Source organism: Schistocerca serialis, chromosome 3 (genome assembly GCF_023864345.2).
Source record: "Schistocerca serialis cubense isolate TAMUIC-IGC-003099 chromosome 3, iqSchSeri2.2, whole genome shotgun sequence".
NCBI classification, from domain to species: Eukaryota; Metazoa; Arthropoda; class Insecta; order Orthoptera; family Acrididae; genus Schistocerca; species Schistocerca serialis.
This window is the reverse complement of record NC_064640.1, coordinates 57,860,270-57,877,800: the sequence shown is the minus strand read 5'-3', so window position 1 is coordinate 57,877,800 and position 17,531 is coordinate 57,860,270. Positions and strand designations below refer to the sequence as shown.

The 17,531-nt window shown below is 42.8% G+C and overlaps 1 protein-coding gene across 1 annotated transcript in view; it reads right to left on the bottom strand.

Moving 5' to 3' along the window:
* LOC126471525 (dihydropyrimidine dehydrogenase [NADP(+)]) overlaps positions 1-13,422 on the bottom strand; it is a 272,626-nt gene extending 259,204 nt beyond the window's left edge. Inside the window, exon 1 of the mRNA XM_050099748.1 lies at positions 13,352-13,422. Coding sequence (XP_049955705.1) covers positions 13,352-13,390 — 39 coding nt within the window. The 5' untranslated portion in view covers positions 13,391-13,422. The remainder of the gene's footprint in view (positions 1-13,351) is intronic.
* Positions 13,423-17,531: the final 4,109 nt, after the last annotated feature.

Here is a 17,531-nt window from a genome sequence, read left to right as displayed (position 1 = left end):
GTTAAACTTCGGTTACACGATAAATCAGTCTAATCTAAAAGCCGTAAATTCAACTAAATATCTAGGTATTACAGTTACGAACAACATAAATAGGAAGGAACACATAGAAAATGTTGTGGGGAAGGCTAACCAAAGACTGCGTTTTATTGGCAGGACACTTAGAAAATGCAACAGACTTACTAAGGAGACTGCCTACACTACGCTTGTCCCTCCTCTTTTAGAATACTGCTGCGCGGTGTGGGATCCTTACCAGATAGGACTGACGGAGTACATCGAAAAAGTTCAAAGAAAGGCAGAACGTTTTGCATTATCGCGAAATATGGGAGAGAGTGTCACATTAATGATACAGGATTTGGGCTAGACATCATTAAAAGAAAGGCGTTTTTCGTTGCGACGGAATCTTCTCACGAAATTCCAATAATCAAATTTCTCCTCCGAATGCGAAAAATTTTTTCTACACAGACCTACATAGGGAGGAACGATCACCACGATAAAATAAGGGAAATCAGAGCTCGTACGGAAAGATATAGCTGTTCATTCTTTCCGCGCGCTATACGAGATTGGAATAATAGAGAGCTGTGAAGGTGGTTCGATGAACCCTCTACCAGGCACTTAAATGTGATTTGCAGAGTATCCACGTGGATGTAGATGTAGAGATAGAGCACAAGCTCTGATGAGGGATAAGTGCCGCTGTTGCATCTCTGTCGATGTTAAATATTGGTCCGGATATGTGCGTAATGTGTTGCGAATGAGGACAGATTAATCCGAAGAACAAAACCGAAGAATGTGGAGCTTGAAATTTTCCCGGCGTACTGGGTACTCAATGATTTTTCAGGAATGCAGCCGTAGTAAGCCACTACCACACACGGTATTTCATTCTGACACCTGACGTACATCTGCATAGTCTGTTTGGGCTTACTTACAGATGTCTGACAGGCAGCCAAATGAAATATCGTACATGGTAGTCAACCACGACAGGCTGCATTCCTAAAACATCGTCGAGTAAACAGAAGAATACATTAATAGAGTATAGTCTCAGAGTGTTGTAATAACTGCATCAAAGCTTGTTTTGACACTTTAATAAGCGGTCGGCTGGAGGTGATCTTGTCGGCCACAAGCAGCGAAATAAATAAATACCACCAGGACAGTCTCGGTTTTGGGGTTTCATTCTCAAAGCGCGAGCTGTATCTGTCCATCTTGCGATACCTGTAAAAGACAGGGACAATCGTCAATCCAGCCTGCTATTCTGTGACCTTCCATGCGGTTGATAACATAAAAGGGAAACGACGCATCGTATTGAATTACATCGGCTGAAAGCCTAATAATAGCTTGGGAGAAAAATGAGTGATTAAAAGCTGCAGATAAAGTTTTCTATCTGGGAGATAAGCTGCGGGCAGTCACACGTGCCGGCTGTTTGTCGCGGTTGCTGCCGTTCGCTCCGATAGCTCGCTTCGCCTGGCTGGCACAACGGCGTCTGGCCAACGGCTGCGGGGGCGGTGTCTCGACTCCGCAGCAGCCGAGTTCATTCCCTTATTCCGGGCTATTCCCAGATCACTAGAGCAGATTATCGAGATGGTTTTCCAAGCAGGCTGCGTCGTACTGCAGCCGACTGAGTGCTCTTTCAGCGGTGACCTCGATGCGATGCCGATACTTTCCATGTCATCTTATCGGCACAAAACGGAATACATCTATATTTTGAAAACCCCTGTGAAGTGCATGACAGAGAGTACTTCGCGTTGCACCACGTATTAAAGCTGCTCCCGTTCAATTCACGTATGAGGCGTACGACGCGTGATTGCTTAAATGCCTCTTCGCGCGATGCATTTCGTCTAATCTTATCTTTGCGGTCTCTGTAGGAGATATACTTAAAAGGTTGCAGTATATTTCTAGATCCGTCGCTTAATGGTTCAAATGGCTCTGAGCACTATCGGACTTAACTTCTGAGGTCATCAGTCCCCTAGAAATTAGAACTACTTAAACCTAACTAACCTAAGGACATCAAACACATCCATGCCCAAGGCAGGATTCGAACCTGCGACCGTAGAGGTCGCGCGGCTCCAGATTGTAGCGCCTAGAACCGCTCGGCCACCCCGGCCGGCCGTCGCTTAATGCTGGATCCCGAAACTTTGTAAGAAGGGCAGTACGTAATGCAATCAAAATTGCTGCTGTACAAGTTTAGTGTTTTATTTTGATGGATCCATTTCGGCTGGACTGCCATCTTCAAAGCATGTCCATATATCATCAGTGGTCACTGTCACTCTGTATTCTATTACAGCATGGTGTAGATTTGTAACTCTTTTGTTATAAGCTGTGTTGTGGTTTGCTGCTGTTGTTATTCGTACTTTCTCTCAATTTTCTATAATGTTACGTCATGTTATAGAAAAGTGGGAGACAGGGCGATTAACAACAGCATCAAACCTCAAAACAGCTTATGACATAACAGTCCTAAATCTACAAAATGCTGTAATAGAATACAGAGTGACAGCAACCATTTCTGATACATGGACATGCTCTGAAGATGGCAATCTAGCCGAAATGGATCCATCAAAATAAAACACTAAATTCCCACAGCAGCAGTTTGGATTTCATTATATAGTGTCTGGAAGAGATATGTTCAAAGCTGTGGGCCCATTGGATCGTAAATTTGTAAGTAGGCTTTCGCGGTATTATTGGCGTGTATCTGTAAGCGTCTGTAATTCAAGGTTTTTCACAATTTCCGTGACGCTCTCCCGTGGGTCGAAAAACCATGCGTGCGGCCCTTCTTTGTGTACGTTCCGTATAGCCTGAAACATCCCCTTTGGAAAATTATAAGTTATTGTGCTGGTAAACCTCTACGTTATTTGATTTTCAAACAGCTCTTACTTAATCTGATCAACACTAAACCGCCACACAATATTTTTAGCGCAACGCAATCTGACTTTCAATAATCCCTACAAAAGAATGGCCCTGACTAACAATAACCTATACCTTTCATGAGTCAAAAATGGTTCAAATGGCTCTGAGCACTATGGGACTTAACATCTATGGCCATCAGTCCCCTAGAACTTAGAACTACTAGGCGCTACAGTCTGGAACCGCGCGACCGCTACAGTCGCAGGTTCGAATCCTGCCTCGGGCATGGATGTGTGTGTTGTCCTTAGGTTAGTTAGGTTTAAGTAGTTCTAAGTTCTAGGGGACTGATGACCACAGCAGTTAAGTCCCATAGTGCTCAGAGCCATTTTTGAACTTAAGCAATATTCTAGGATGGGTCGTATAAGCAATTTTCTTTCCAGACCGGTTGCGTTTTCTAACATCTTAACAATGGACCGAAATCTGCCAATTACTTTATCTACGGTGAAGCGTACGTGATCGTTGAGTGCAACATGAATAGCAAAGGTCCTAACACACTTACCTGTGGTAACACTAAACTTACTTCTACATCTGTGAATGACTTCCCTCCCAGGACAACATGCTGTATCTTCTGTACCGAGAAGTCCTCAGTTCAGTCACCAATATCGTTTGATACCCCATTTGATAGTACCTTCGTTAAGAAGAGTCGATGTGGTACTGAGTCAAATGCTTTTCGGTGACTCAAGAAATGCTACATCAGTCTGACTGCCTTAATCCGTGGTTTTCATGATAGTCATGTGAGAAAAGCGAATGTTTTCGGGATACAGAGAGGTTGACATGGAGGCATGGATGGGGTCATTTCATTACAGACACCTCGTTACGTTTGAGCTCAGAATATGTTCTAAGATTGTGCTACAAATTGGCGTCGCAGCAATTGGACGGTAGATTTATAGATCAAGTCTGGTGCTCTTCTTGTAGAGGCTGTGGCCTGTTCCTTCTTACAACTACTAGGCACAGATTTTTATTAGCTGGATCTACAGTATATTGTGATTAAAAGGGAGGCTATTTCAGCCGTGAATCTGTATAGAATCTGATAGGCATTCCAACGGGAAATAGTGCCCACTTACTCCTAGCCATCTTGTAGGACATAGCGAAAACCCAAGCGAGAAACTCTAGTAGATACATGTCAAGCAAACAATTCAATCCATAGGCGTGTGGCTTCCCGGTGCTAACTGCAGCGTGCTGTCAATGACCTCACCGTTCCGCTGCGTCAGTATCAAAATATTGAAAGATTTTCTTTCGCAGTCAAGCTTTTGTCAATCGATCTGATTAAAAATCCCAAGACATTTTGGTCTTACTTAAAAACAGTAAGCTGTTTGAAATCATCTGTTCAGTCACTTCGTGACCATACTGCACCAGATAGTAGGATAATAGAGAGAAGGTGAAAATACTGAATTCGATCATCCGATATTGTTTCACCGTGGAAGAACGTAATATGGTTTTTTCTTTTAGTCATCTTAGGAACACCGAAATCGCAGAAACTGCAACTGAGGTACGAGATCACCGGAACAACGAAGCATACCTAGCAATTGGAAAAAATGTGTAGTTCATTCATGTTTGTAAGGAGCGTCGTCGGATGGAAGCACATAATTATAAGCCTGTATCTGCTGGAGAATGTTGGAACATATTTTATCCTCACGAATTATGACATTTTTGGACAACGAAAATCGAAGTCAACAAGGATTTAGCAAACAGTAATATTGCGAAACAGTTCGTTCTGTTTCTCCATTGAATCTAAATCGTCATGGACAACGGTGCCCAGGTTGACACAGTGACCCTTGATTTCTGGAAGGCATTCGGCACAATTCCGCATTGTCGTTCCATCCTGTAAATAAACATCAACTTCATAAACCGTCAACATTTCTGATTTTTAAAGATTGCCGCGGGCTGGGAGCTGAACCCGAATCTTTATTCTACCTTTTGAACCATCCGAGCATTCCTTCCGATCCAACTGAGAACTCGAGCGTGCCAGTAACTCTGTACTACTGAAACTTCTTAGCCGTTCCCAGCAGATGCTGATTAACACACCGACAAAAATGATTTAGGCATGCCCCAGAGCTAACTGCAGAATGAAACATTCATTCCAGGGGTGAGTATGGCCATCTCCTATGCTGGTTTGACACAGTTCTCCACTCCTGCCCAGTGCAAGATCTCCTCCACATTTCACCCTACTGTATCAACACTCTGCCTTGCGCAGGCAAAAGCCTGACCTGCTTCTGTGATTCATTCCTTCCACCATCCTTTCACTAACGGTATTCACGTCCTAATGTCCCACTAATCATTCTGTTTCTTCGATTCATTATGCTGAATATGAGCTATCACATCTTGTTCTGATCCATAAAATAATATGCCACCCTGGAACCCGAACCCAAATACTTGCCTTTCGTGAGCAAAGCATATAAGTATTTTGAACAGCATACATGATAAAACTCTATCACAGTTACATGACGGGTGATTCTTTGCCTATAAAATCACATGAGTAAAGTTAGAGAAGTAACACAAAGATTCAAACCCGTATATTTAAGAAATAGAGGTAAAGAGTGTAACTATTGTACAAGGTGTCTTACTTAAATCATAACATAAGAACTTTTAACATTGCAGCGCCTCAGCAATCGTGAATAATTTAATGATTATAAAAAATCCGCCTCGATTGCAAACTGAAACCGGATAGTGACCTAGGTTTCGGCGCGGATGAACACGCCTTCTTCGGAACACACTAAAACTACAAACTGCCTAAAGACGCATGGTCCAACATTAATACAGAACGCGCAATAGAGCGTCTGCGATGTAAACAGGAGATCCCGGGTTCGAGTCCCGGTCGGGGCACACATTTTCAACTGTCCCCGTTGACTTATATCAACGCCTGTGTGCAGCTAGGGGTATTCATTTCATTGTAATTTCAAGACTCGACATATTCACAAGTCGAGAAGCCCGCGACAGTTGAATTACAGTCTAACGTCCTACTAGCTTGCACTAGTAAACGGTTTCGTTCAAGTTTGAACATCTTCATGCCATAGTAGTTACTACATGCTGTTATTTACATAAAAATAAATCCTTAAATACAAACTTTTAGGGATCTGCACGTGTTTCAACTGCGGACTGTTGGCATCAGTTTTATGCAGCACAAGCGATCTTTGAATATCATGTGACCTTGAAGTTTTTGACTGCGTGAGCGTTCGTCTGCACACTACAACACGCAGCTAAATAATACAATCTTATTACGAAGAATGGTCCCCATTCCATAGAAGGCAAATGCTACAAGATGTGAAAATTATAGGACACTCAGCCTAGTTACTCACGCATCTAAAATATTAACCTCAATTATCTTAAAACGCATAGAACAAAAAGTCGAAGCTACACTCTCCGAAGACCAGTTTGGATTCCGGAAAGATAGAGGAACCAGAGAAGCAATATTTGCTCTAAAACTAATAATAGAGAAACGACTAGATAAGAACCTGAAAACATACATAGCTTTCGTAGATGCAGAGAAAGTCTTTGATAATGTTAAATGGGATAAGATGTTTGAGGTACTCAAAAAAGTAGGAATAGACCATAAAGATAGAAAAATGATATGGAACCTGTACAAAAACGAGACAACAGTTATCCGTGGACGGACAAAACAAGAAGAGGTGCAGATACGGAAAGGTGTCCGGCAAGGTTGCGCACTATCCCCTGTTATCTTTAACGTATACATTGAAGAGGCGCTGAAAAAAGTAAGGGAAAATTCACAGACGGGTGTAGTAATTCATGGCCAACGAATAGATATGATAAGATATGCCGATGATATAGCTGTCCTGGCTGAAAGTGAAGAAGATCTTGTAGTCCTACTGAATAGAATGGATAAAGTTATGGGTGAAGAATATAATATGAGAATTAATAAAGCAAAAACAAAAGTAATGGCATGCGACAAAGAAGATCAAGTGTAAGTCCAAGTTCATGTAGGCAATGAACTGCTTGAACAAGTTGATAAATTTACTTATCTGGGCAGTAATATTACCAGGGATGGAAGGAGCAAGGCAGAAGTGAGAAGTAGCTCAAGCAAAGGCTGCTTTTAACAAGAAGAAAAACATATTAACATCTAAGAGCATCAGCCTTAAAACCAGGAAAAGATTTTTGAAATCATATGTGTGGAGTGTGGCATGCTATGGGTGTGAAACATGGACTCTCGGGACAGAGGAACAGCAGAAGCTAAATTCTTTTGAAATGTGGTGCTATAGACGCATGCTCAAAATAAAATGGATCGACAAGGTCACAAACGAAGTGGTTCTGGAAAGAGCAGGTGAGAAGAGAAGCTTCTGGAGTTTCATCGTTAAAAGAAGAGTGCAATTTACAGGCCATCTATTAAGACATAAAGGACTCCTGAACACAATCATAGAGGGATATGTCGAGGGAAAAAGACCAAGAGGAAGACCACGACTGAGGTACATGGATCAAATCGTGAAAGGTGTGGGATGTAACACCTATAAAGAAATGAAGAGAAAAGCTGAAAGACGCACAGAATGGAGACAAGCTGCCATTGTAGCTGTTGCAAACCAATCCGTGGATTGACCACTACAGAAGAAGATTAAGAAGAATATGTGCTCCTATAAAACCTACAATGTTACAAACAATAAAAGATTGTACTACGTTGTCAGAAAAGCGTTGTAATTTTGAACGTCTTTGAAACAGTGTGCAGACGAAACCTCACATATTTATATATTTTTAGTTAAGTGTTATTGACATTCCACACACTAGGATAGGACTGGAAGCGACCAAATTGCCTCTCTTCAGCCACTGGATGATATACACTGCTCAGCCACAACATTATGACCACTGACCTACCATCGCTAGAAACTCGTCCAGGCAATAAATAGCAGCGCCTTCTGGCGAGGAATGACTGCTAGACACACGCACGATGTATGTATAGTAACAGTGAGCGTTCTGTCCGTGTGTGGAGTGGGGAGGGACGCGATCTGTCTGAATTTGACCGAGGGCAGATTGTGATGACCCAGAGGCTCGGCACGAGCATTTCAGAAACTGCACCACTTGGCGGGTGTTGGAGGAGTGCTGTAGCGAGTGTCTTCAACACCTGACGAAACCGAGGTGAAACCACGCCACGACATCGTGGGGTTGGGCGGTCACCCCTCGTTACAGATGTCGGACGTCGTAGGCTGGGCAGACTGGTGAAACAGGACAGGCGACTAATTGTGGCGAAACTAACATCAGATTTTAATTCTCGGGAGAGTACAGTTTTGTCTGAACACACAGCGCACCGAACATTCCTAACAACGGGCTTCCGCAGCCGACGATCCATGCATGTGTCAATGTTAATACCGCGACACCGGCAACAACGACGGAAAGGGCACATGACCATTGGCACTAGGCGTTCTCGCAGTGGCAGAGCGTTGCATGATCTGATGAATCCCTATCCTTCTTCATCATGCCGATGGGAGGGCGCGAATACTTCGTCTTCCCAGGCAACAGCTCCTTGACACCTGGCAATTGAATCTCAATGTAGACAAGTGTAATGTGCTGCGAATACGTAGAAAAAAGATCCCATATCATTTAGCCACAATATAGCAGGTCAGAAACTGGAAGCAGTTAATTCCATAAATGATCTGGGAGTACGCATTAGGAGTGGTTTAAAATGGAATGATCATATTAAGCTAATCGTCGGTAAAGCAGATGCCAGACTGAGATTCATTGGAAGAATCCTAAGGAAATGCAATCCGAAAACAAAGGAAGTAGGTTACAGTACGCTTGTTCGCCCACTGCTTGGATACTGCTCAGCAGTGTGGGATCCGTACCAGATAGGGTTGACAGAAGAGATAGAGAAGATCCAACGGAGAGCAGCGCGCTTCGTTACAGGATCATTTAGTAATCGCGAAAGCGTTACGGACATGATAGATAAACTACAGTGGAAGACTCTGCAGGAGAGAGGCTCAGTAGCTCGGTACGGGCTTTTGTTGAAGTTTCGAGAACATACCTTCACCGAGGAGTCAAGCAGTATATTGCTCCCTCCTAGGTATATCTCGCGAAGAGACCATGAGGATAAAATCAGAGAAATTAGAGCCCACAAAGAGGCATATCGACAATCCTTCTTTCCACGATCAATACGAGACTGGAATTGAAGGGACAGCCGATAGAGGTACTCAATGTACCCGCCGCCACACACCATCAGGTGGCTTGCGGAGTATGGATGTAGATGTAGATGTACAGTGAGACGGAGACAAGCTGGCGGCGGCTCCATCATGCTCTGGGAAAGATGCACGTGGGCGTCCATGGGTCCAGTGGAGCAAGTGCAAGGCACCATAACGGTCAAGGAGTATCGTGCACTGGTTTTAGACCGCGTACACCCATTCATGACGATCATGTTTCCCGACGGCAGTGGCATTTTTCAGCATGACAGTGCGTCATGTGACAAGAGCAGGAACGTGATGGAGCCGTTCAAAGAACACAGCGGCGACTTCCAATTGACGTGCTGACTCCCCAGCTCACCAGATCTGAACCCGATCGAATACATTTGAGATGTAATTGAACGTGACCTCAGACCTCATCTCCCCCCTTCCCGGAATTTACGGGAATTAGGTGAGTTGTGTGTGCAGATGTGGTGCCAACTCCCTCCAGCGACCAACCAAGAACTCATTGCTTCCATGCCACGACGCCTCACCGCTGTTATCCGTGCCAAAGGTGGACATACCGGCTGTTAGGTAGCTGGTCATAATGTTCTGGCTGATCAGTGTAATTTACAGTCTAATCATTTTTTTAAAAAGATTAATGAAGTGAAATAAGTGATGTTTATGACACAATGATGGTGATATGACGTACAATTTCTTCATTATGAGGTTGATATAATGGGAGCTCCTGGGAATGTAAGCAGGGATTTGGATGGGAGATGTGTTGATGACGATTTTAAGTGGAAAAGGATGCTGGATGTCTGTGTAGGAAGGAAGTGATAGGTGGCAGGAGATGAGTGGGAAGGTAAGGCAAGGGTGGTTTAGAGCTTTCATTTAGAATGGGTGTGGTAGGTATTAGCTGCAAAGAAGGGTACATAGTCAAAATCAACTGAGTTTTATCAAGGCCACATGATGGCCGCTCAAGCAAGATTCTCATGGTGCACATCTTGCAAAGTAAGGACGACAGTTTACATTTTTAAAGTACAGTTCCGTGATTGTTTTTTATGGGCACATATTTTCTGTAGAATCATCACATACAATCAAACTTCGTAGTTCAGATTAAAAATTGCAGTATATTAGCATTGATTAGAGCGCCCTCTAGTGCGATTATGAGAACAAGTTTCTGACAAAGTCTTTAGGCTTGTGGAATAGAATCGTAATGCGCAATAAAAATGCGGGCTCCCATTTAAAAAATGAAGTTGACTGCATTTTCACTCTTTGTAGTGTAACTTAGGACGAATCTAATACTGTTATTTTGCGGCTCCCTTTGTCTGCAACAATTTTATCTGAAAACATTTTTGATGTAAGAAATATATTTCTCAAGATATTCTTCCGAAAAGATTAAAAAGAAACAGCCTGTATATTTCTGTTGTCGCTTCGACGCATGGGAAGCAGGAATTTATACTCATTGCGCTCTTTAGATATTATACTCTGAGTACTACGTCAGCAGCATGGCACACATCAGTGATAAATGATACATCGTTCTTTTAGGGCTTGTGCCCACCCAGAAGACTCACATACGGAGTGGTAAGCCCGCAGTTCCCGCTGAAACGCTTGGAACTCAAGCTGGAAACAACAATTAACTGGAATCACCCATAGCCTTCGTAGACTGAACCTGGGATCTTCCACTAAGGAGCCTGCGCTACTGCATCGACAACTGTCCTCCACAACTCAGTGTTCAGTGTGTGTGTTTATCGAATGTCTCTGCGCAAGCTGTTGTTATTTCGATTTTTATCTACAGAATACCCGCACTAGTGACAAGTAAGGAGGTTAAGAATATTCGTAGGTTCCGGTCTTCTGTATTGATAGCTACAATAAATTTTTAATAAAATATTGAAACGCTTAGTTATTCAGGGAAAATACATTATAGAATCTGGCGTATACAGTCAGCAAGAATTCTACGAAACTTTAAATAGGTTGCATTGTAATATACAAACTGCTACAAACTCTACCCTTAAACTTTTTTCTTTTCCGATTCAGTAATGTTGTATCGTCCATGTCAAGAGCTGATATGCATCTGTTAATCATACGTCCTTTTCATGCGTAAAATACATAAGAATATCACCTTGGCTTTAGAGGCAGCAGGCAATGACGTGAATTCTACATCAGGACATAAACATTCAGGATCGTTATGTACATTGGTACTAGTCAGTTTATAAAGCAGTTTTATGCTACGTACCTTTTCTTTGCAAAATTTCTCAGCTTCTTTTTAATCTACGTTCAGCTTCAGGCAGCAGTTTAGAATACGTCGTCAGTCAATTAGATGTGTATAACCGTTACGAGTGCTGAGTCTAACAAAATCACAGATTTGATGCGAACCGTGCCGAAACATAACCACGTACAGTCACAAGACTTCTGTAGTTAATAGAATTCTATTTTACGGACTTGGAGACATTTCCTACAGCCGTAACGCAGCACCATTAGCTCTATGCAAGCCACGATGGATCTTAAATACTTCGCAAATTAACTTTTAACTAATTCAAATGCTTTTCCAACGTTTCTACCAGGCTAGGCTGTCAGCTCTGTGTTAGTCTGTCACCTCGAGATGGTAGCACGTTTTATTGCCGAAACAGAGAGAAGAATATTTCAGAATATTTTAAATTTAAGATATTACAGTTTATCAGATTTTTTTTCAATTATTTGGTAACCTACTCTGGATAGTTATCTGTAGCTGAGCTCAGTCTTGAAACGTACTATGTTTTTTTAAACGAAAGGGATAGGTAACATGAAATTATGTAGTACTAGGTTCCTGGTAACATCATAACGAACCAAATTCCGTAGTACAGTCGCAGACGCTTTATCATCCGTCATGGCAAAATTATTACGCTTACATATCAATGCTCGGCCGCTAATATAGATGTCAGCTCATAAATAACGAATTTGAAGTTCACATTACCGTTTCGAGATGGCCAGTGTATAGGAAATAACTGTTCGAGCATCGCTCATTAATATCTACATCTGCATCTACATCTCTCCAGATCCACTCGCAGGTAGAGTGAGGAAAAAACCACTGTCTATATGCCTCCGTATGAGACCTAACTCTTCATATTTTATCTTCGTGGTCCTTATGCGATACGCATGTTGGTGGCAGTAGGATCGTTCTGCAGTCAGCCTCAAATATCGGTTCTCTAAATTTTCTCAATAGTGTTCTTCAAAAATAGCGCCGCCATCCTTGAAGTGATTTCCATTTGAGTTTCCGAAGCATCTTCGTAGGACTTCCATGATGTTCGAACCTACCGGCAACAAATCTAGCAACCTGTCTGTGAACTGCTTCGCTATCTTTCTTTAATCACACCTGCTGGGGATCCCAAACACTCGAACAGTGTTGAAGAACTCGTCGCAATACCGTCCTATATGCGATCTTGTTTATAGATGAACCACACTTCCTTAAAATTGTCCCCATAAATCAAAGTCCCCACCACAAAGTCCCTACCACAATCCTCGCACGCTCGTTCCATTTCATATCGCTTCCCAGCGTTGGGCCCAGATATTTAAACGAAGTGACTGTCTCAAGCAAGACATTACTATTGCCGAATCCGGACATTACGGATTTGTTTTTCCCACTCATCCGCATTAACTTACATTTTTCTTCATTTAGAGCCAGCTACCATTCATCACACCAACTAGAAATTTTGCCTAAGTTATCTTGTGTCATCCTACAGTCACACCTTCCCGTACACCGCAGCGTCATCAGCAAACAACTATAGATTGCTACTCATCTTGTCGGCGATATCATTTCCCTGTATAGAAAATAATAGCAGTCCTATCACACTTTCCTGTGGCACTCCTGACGATGTCGTTTTCTCTGAACACTCGCCATCGAGGACATCAAACTGGGTTCTATTACTGATGAAGTCTTCGAGCCACTCACATGTCAAGGAACCTATTCCGCGTGCTCGTACCTTCGTCAACAGCCTGCAGTGGTACCGTGTCAAATACTTTTGGGAAATCTTGCAATATGGAATCTGTCTGTTGCCCTTCACCCATAGTTCGCAGTATATCCCGTGACAAAAGGGGCAAGCTGAGTTTCACACGAGCGATGCTTTCTAAAACTGTGCCGATTTGTGGCCGTAAGCTACGATCGATTGGTCGAAGGATGTGAGGGGAATATAGGTGTGGAATACCCCAGATAGTTGTTATATTAACCACGACAGTTGCCGTTGTACTTAGCACCAGGGCGACCAGCAGCAGGTGATCTACTTTAGTAGCGATTCGCGACCTAAAAGATATCCCTAGCGATTACAGTCGACCTTGAGAGCGGCAACTGGGCAGCGGTGGCTTATCTGCGCTGGCGACTGGCGACCTACCTCGATGTCGGGAGAGTCCCTGGAGAGGACCGCCGCCATGGTCTCCGGCGCACTGCTCACTGCACGCTGCACGCAGCTCACTGCCGGCACGACAGCCGGAGCCGCCGCGATAGTGCCCCCCCTCCCCCCTCCCCGCTCCCTCCCCTCCCAACCCCCGCACCTTGAACAGCTCCAAATTACACCATCCGATAAACGCCGACAGGAAACTAGTCACGGTCTAAACACGTTGTCGAGTAGAGCTTCTAGCTTGACCGGATGGAGTTGGTGCTGACTCAAGAAGCGGATGAACGAGCAGCTTAATACGAATATTCCTCTTCCGGTCAGGGTACGAGACTGATAGACTCTAGACTTTGTAAAGGGAAAGTTAGAGGTAAACATCCCGACAACATCGTGCTCATTAGAGATTCAGTATTATTCACAAGAAAAGTACCCAAGCTAGAACGGCAAAAATAACATAAGGATACGCAGACGTGTCCGATGTGCCACTAGTCTACATTAACATCCACATGATTACTCTGCAATCAAGTGCCTGTCAGAGGCTACATTGAACCACTTGAAACTAATTCTCTGCCATTCCGCTCTCGAGCAGTGCGCAGGAAACACGAACACTTAAATCTTCCAGTGTGAATTCTGATTTCACTTATTTTGTTCGATGATCATTTCTTCCTATGTGGGTGGGAGCCAACAAAACACTTCCACATTCGAAGGAGGACACTGGAGACGGAAATATCGTGAACAAATCTGGCCGCAACGAAAAACGCCTTTAGGAGCAACAGTCTTGGCTGCGAAACACGCTTCATTGTTATTTTATATTTTGCCAGTAACGCGTTTCACCTTGTTCAAGGCATCTTCAGATTGGCTGGCACAACAGGTGTTAAACACATAGGCTGCACTCCATGCAAATGTCTTAACAGCCAAAAAACATTGCTAATGTTTTAAGAACATTGCCCTGATATAAAAGTGTTGAGTACACCGGAAGTCACGTTTAAAATACCTGGTGATCAAAAAGTCAGTATAAATTTGAAAACTTAATAAACCACGGAATAATGTAGATAGAGAGGAAAAAATTGACACACATGCTTGGAATGACATGGGGTTTTATTAGAACAAAAAAAAAAAAATAATAAAGTTCACAAAATGTCCGACAGATGCGCGTCGTTTGGTGATGATCGTGTGCTCAGCCACCACTTTCGTCATGGTTCAAATGGCTCTGAGCACTATGGGACTCAACTGCTGAGGTCATTAGTCCCCTAGAACTTAGAACTAGTTAAACCTAACTAACCTAAGGACATCACAAACATCCATGCCCGAGGCAGGATTCGAACCTGCGACCGTAGCGGTCTTGCGGTTCCAGACTGCAGCGCCTTTAACCGCACGGCCACTTCGGCCGGCCCACTTTCGTCATGCTTGGTCTCCCAGGTCCCCAGACCTCAGTCCGTGCGATTATTGGCTTTGGGGTTACCTGAAGTCGCAAGTGTATCGTGATCGACCGACTTCTCTAGGGATGCTGAAAGACAACATCCGACGCCAGTGCCTCACCATAGCTCCGGACATGTTTTACAGTGCTGTTCACAACATTATTCCTCGATTACAGCTATTGTTGAGGATGATGGTGGACATATTGAGCATTTCCTGTAAAGAATATCATCTTTGCTTTATCTTACTTTGTTATGCTAATTATTGCTATTCTGATCAGATGAAGCGCCATCTGTAGGACATTTTTGAACTTTTGTAGTTTTTTGGTTCTAATAAAACCCCATGTCATTCCAACCATGTGTTTCAATTTGTACCTCTCTATCTACATTCTTCCGTCATTTATTCAGTTTTCAAATTTATACTTACTTTTTGATCACACGGTACATAAAAGACTCAATGGGTAGTTGCCCTTGTCTACATCTACATCTACATCTACATGGATACTCTGCAAATCACATTTAAGTGCCTGGCAGAGGGTTCATCGAACCACCTTCACAATTCTCTATTATTCCAATCTCGTATAGCGCGCGAAAAGAATGAACACCTATATCTTTCCGTACGAGCTCTGATTCCCCTTATTTTATCGTGGTGATCGTTCCTCCCTATGTAGGTCTGTGTCAACAAAATATTTTCACATTCGGAGGAGGAAATTGATGATTCGAATTTCGTGAGAAGATTCAGTCGCAAGGAAAAACGCCTTTATTTTAATGATTTCCATCCCAAATCCTGTATCATTAATGTGACACTCTCTCCCATATTTCGCGACAATGCAAAACGTACTGCCTTTCTTTGAACTTTTTCGATGTACTCCGTCAGTCCTGTCTGGTAAGGATCCCACACCGCGCAGCAGTATTCTAAAAGAGGACGGACAAGAGTAGTGTAGGCAGTCTCCTTAGTAAGTTTGTTACATTTTCTAAGTGTCCTGCCAATAAAACGCAGCCTTTGGTTAGCCTTCCCCACAACATTTACTATGTGTTCTTTCCAATTTAAGTTGTTCGTAACTGTAATACTTAGATATTTAGTTGAATTTATGGCTTTTAGATTAGACTGATTTATCGTGTAACCGAAGTTTAACGAGTTCCTTTTAGTATTCATGTGGATGACCTCACACTTTTCGTTATTTAGTGTCAACTGCCATTTTTCGCACTATTAAGATATTTTTTTTCTAAATCTTTTGCAGTTTGTTTTGATCTTCTGATGACTTTATTAGTCGATAAACTACAGCGTCATCTGCAAACAACCGAAGACGGTTGCTCAGATTGTCTCCCAAATCGTTTATATAGACAAGGAACAGCAAAGGGCCTATAAACTACCTTGGGGAACGCCTGAAATCACTTCTGTGTCGAGTTTTAAGAGACTTCGCGCAGTGCCATTGCACTCTGAATGTAGCACAGTCCAAGAGATGCCAAAAACGGGATCAGGCCTACAGAAACGCATCGACGGTAGCTTCTGCGTTTAACACCTGTTGTGCCAGCCAATCTGAAGATGCCTTAAACAAGGCGAAACGCGTTATTGGCAAAACATAAAATAATAAAGCCTGTTTTGCAGCAGAGACTGTCGGTATCTTCGGAAAATTTATCACTGTTTGCTGTATCATCCCGCCATGAACTGGAAAAAGTTCAAAAACACCTCTTTTAATAACTGCCACCTCAATTCGCGTATCATATCCTAGACACCCTCTCGCCAAATTCGCGATAGTACGAAAAGAGTTGCCCTTCATTGAACTTTTTCGATGTCGTGCGTCAGTCTTAATTACTTGATGCGGATCCCACACCGCACAGCAGTATTCCAGAAGAGGACGGACGAGCTGGTGTAGCCAGTCTCCTTAATATACCTGTTGCATTTTCTGAGTGTTCTGCCAATAAATTCGCACTCTTTGGTTCACTTTCCCAACAACATTTTCTCTGTGATTTTTCCAAGATAAGCTATTCGTAACTGTAATCCATAAGTATTTAGTTGAATTCATAGCCTTTAGATTTGCGTGATTTAACGTATAACCGAAATTTAGCGGCTTCATTTTAATACTCATGCGAATCCCTTCACGCGTTTCATAATTTAGAGTGAATTGTCACTCTTCGCACCACACAGATATTTTGTCTAAATCATTTTACAATTGGTTTTGGTCATCTGATGTTTTTACAAGACGGTAAATGATAGCACCATCTGCAAACAATCTGAGCTTCTCTGATTGCCTCCTAAATCGTTTACATACGTCAGGAACAGCAGAGGCCCTATAAGACTTCCTTGGGGAACGTCAGATATCACTTCTGATTTACTCGATGACTTTCCGTCAATTACCACGAAATGTGACCTTGCCGAAAGGAAATCACGAATCCAGCCGCACAACTGAGATGATATTCCATAGGCACGTAATTTGAGTAGAAGTCGCTTGTGAGGTGTGGTGTCAAAAGCTTCCTGGAAATATAAAACATGAAATCAACTTGACATCCCCTGTCGATAGCACTCATTACTTCGTGAGAATAAAAATCTAGTTGTTTTTAACAAGAACGAAATTTTCTGAATCCGTGTTGGTCATTTATCTATAAAACTCCTCATCTGTGAACACCCGATGCTTGAAGGCTTACGAAAGTAAAGACTCCAGAAGCACAAGTCGCTGAAAAAGCAGACCCATGTGAGGGACAATATCATGTAACAGACACTATAATCTAAAAGACAATACCATGTAACAGACAACACCATGTAA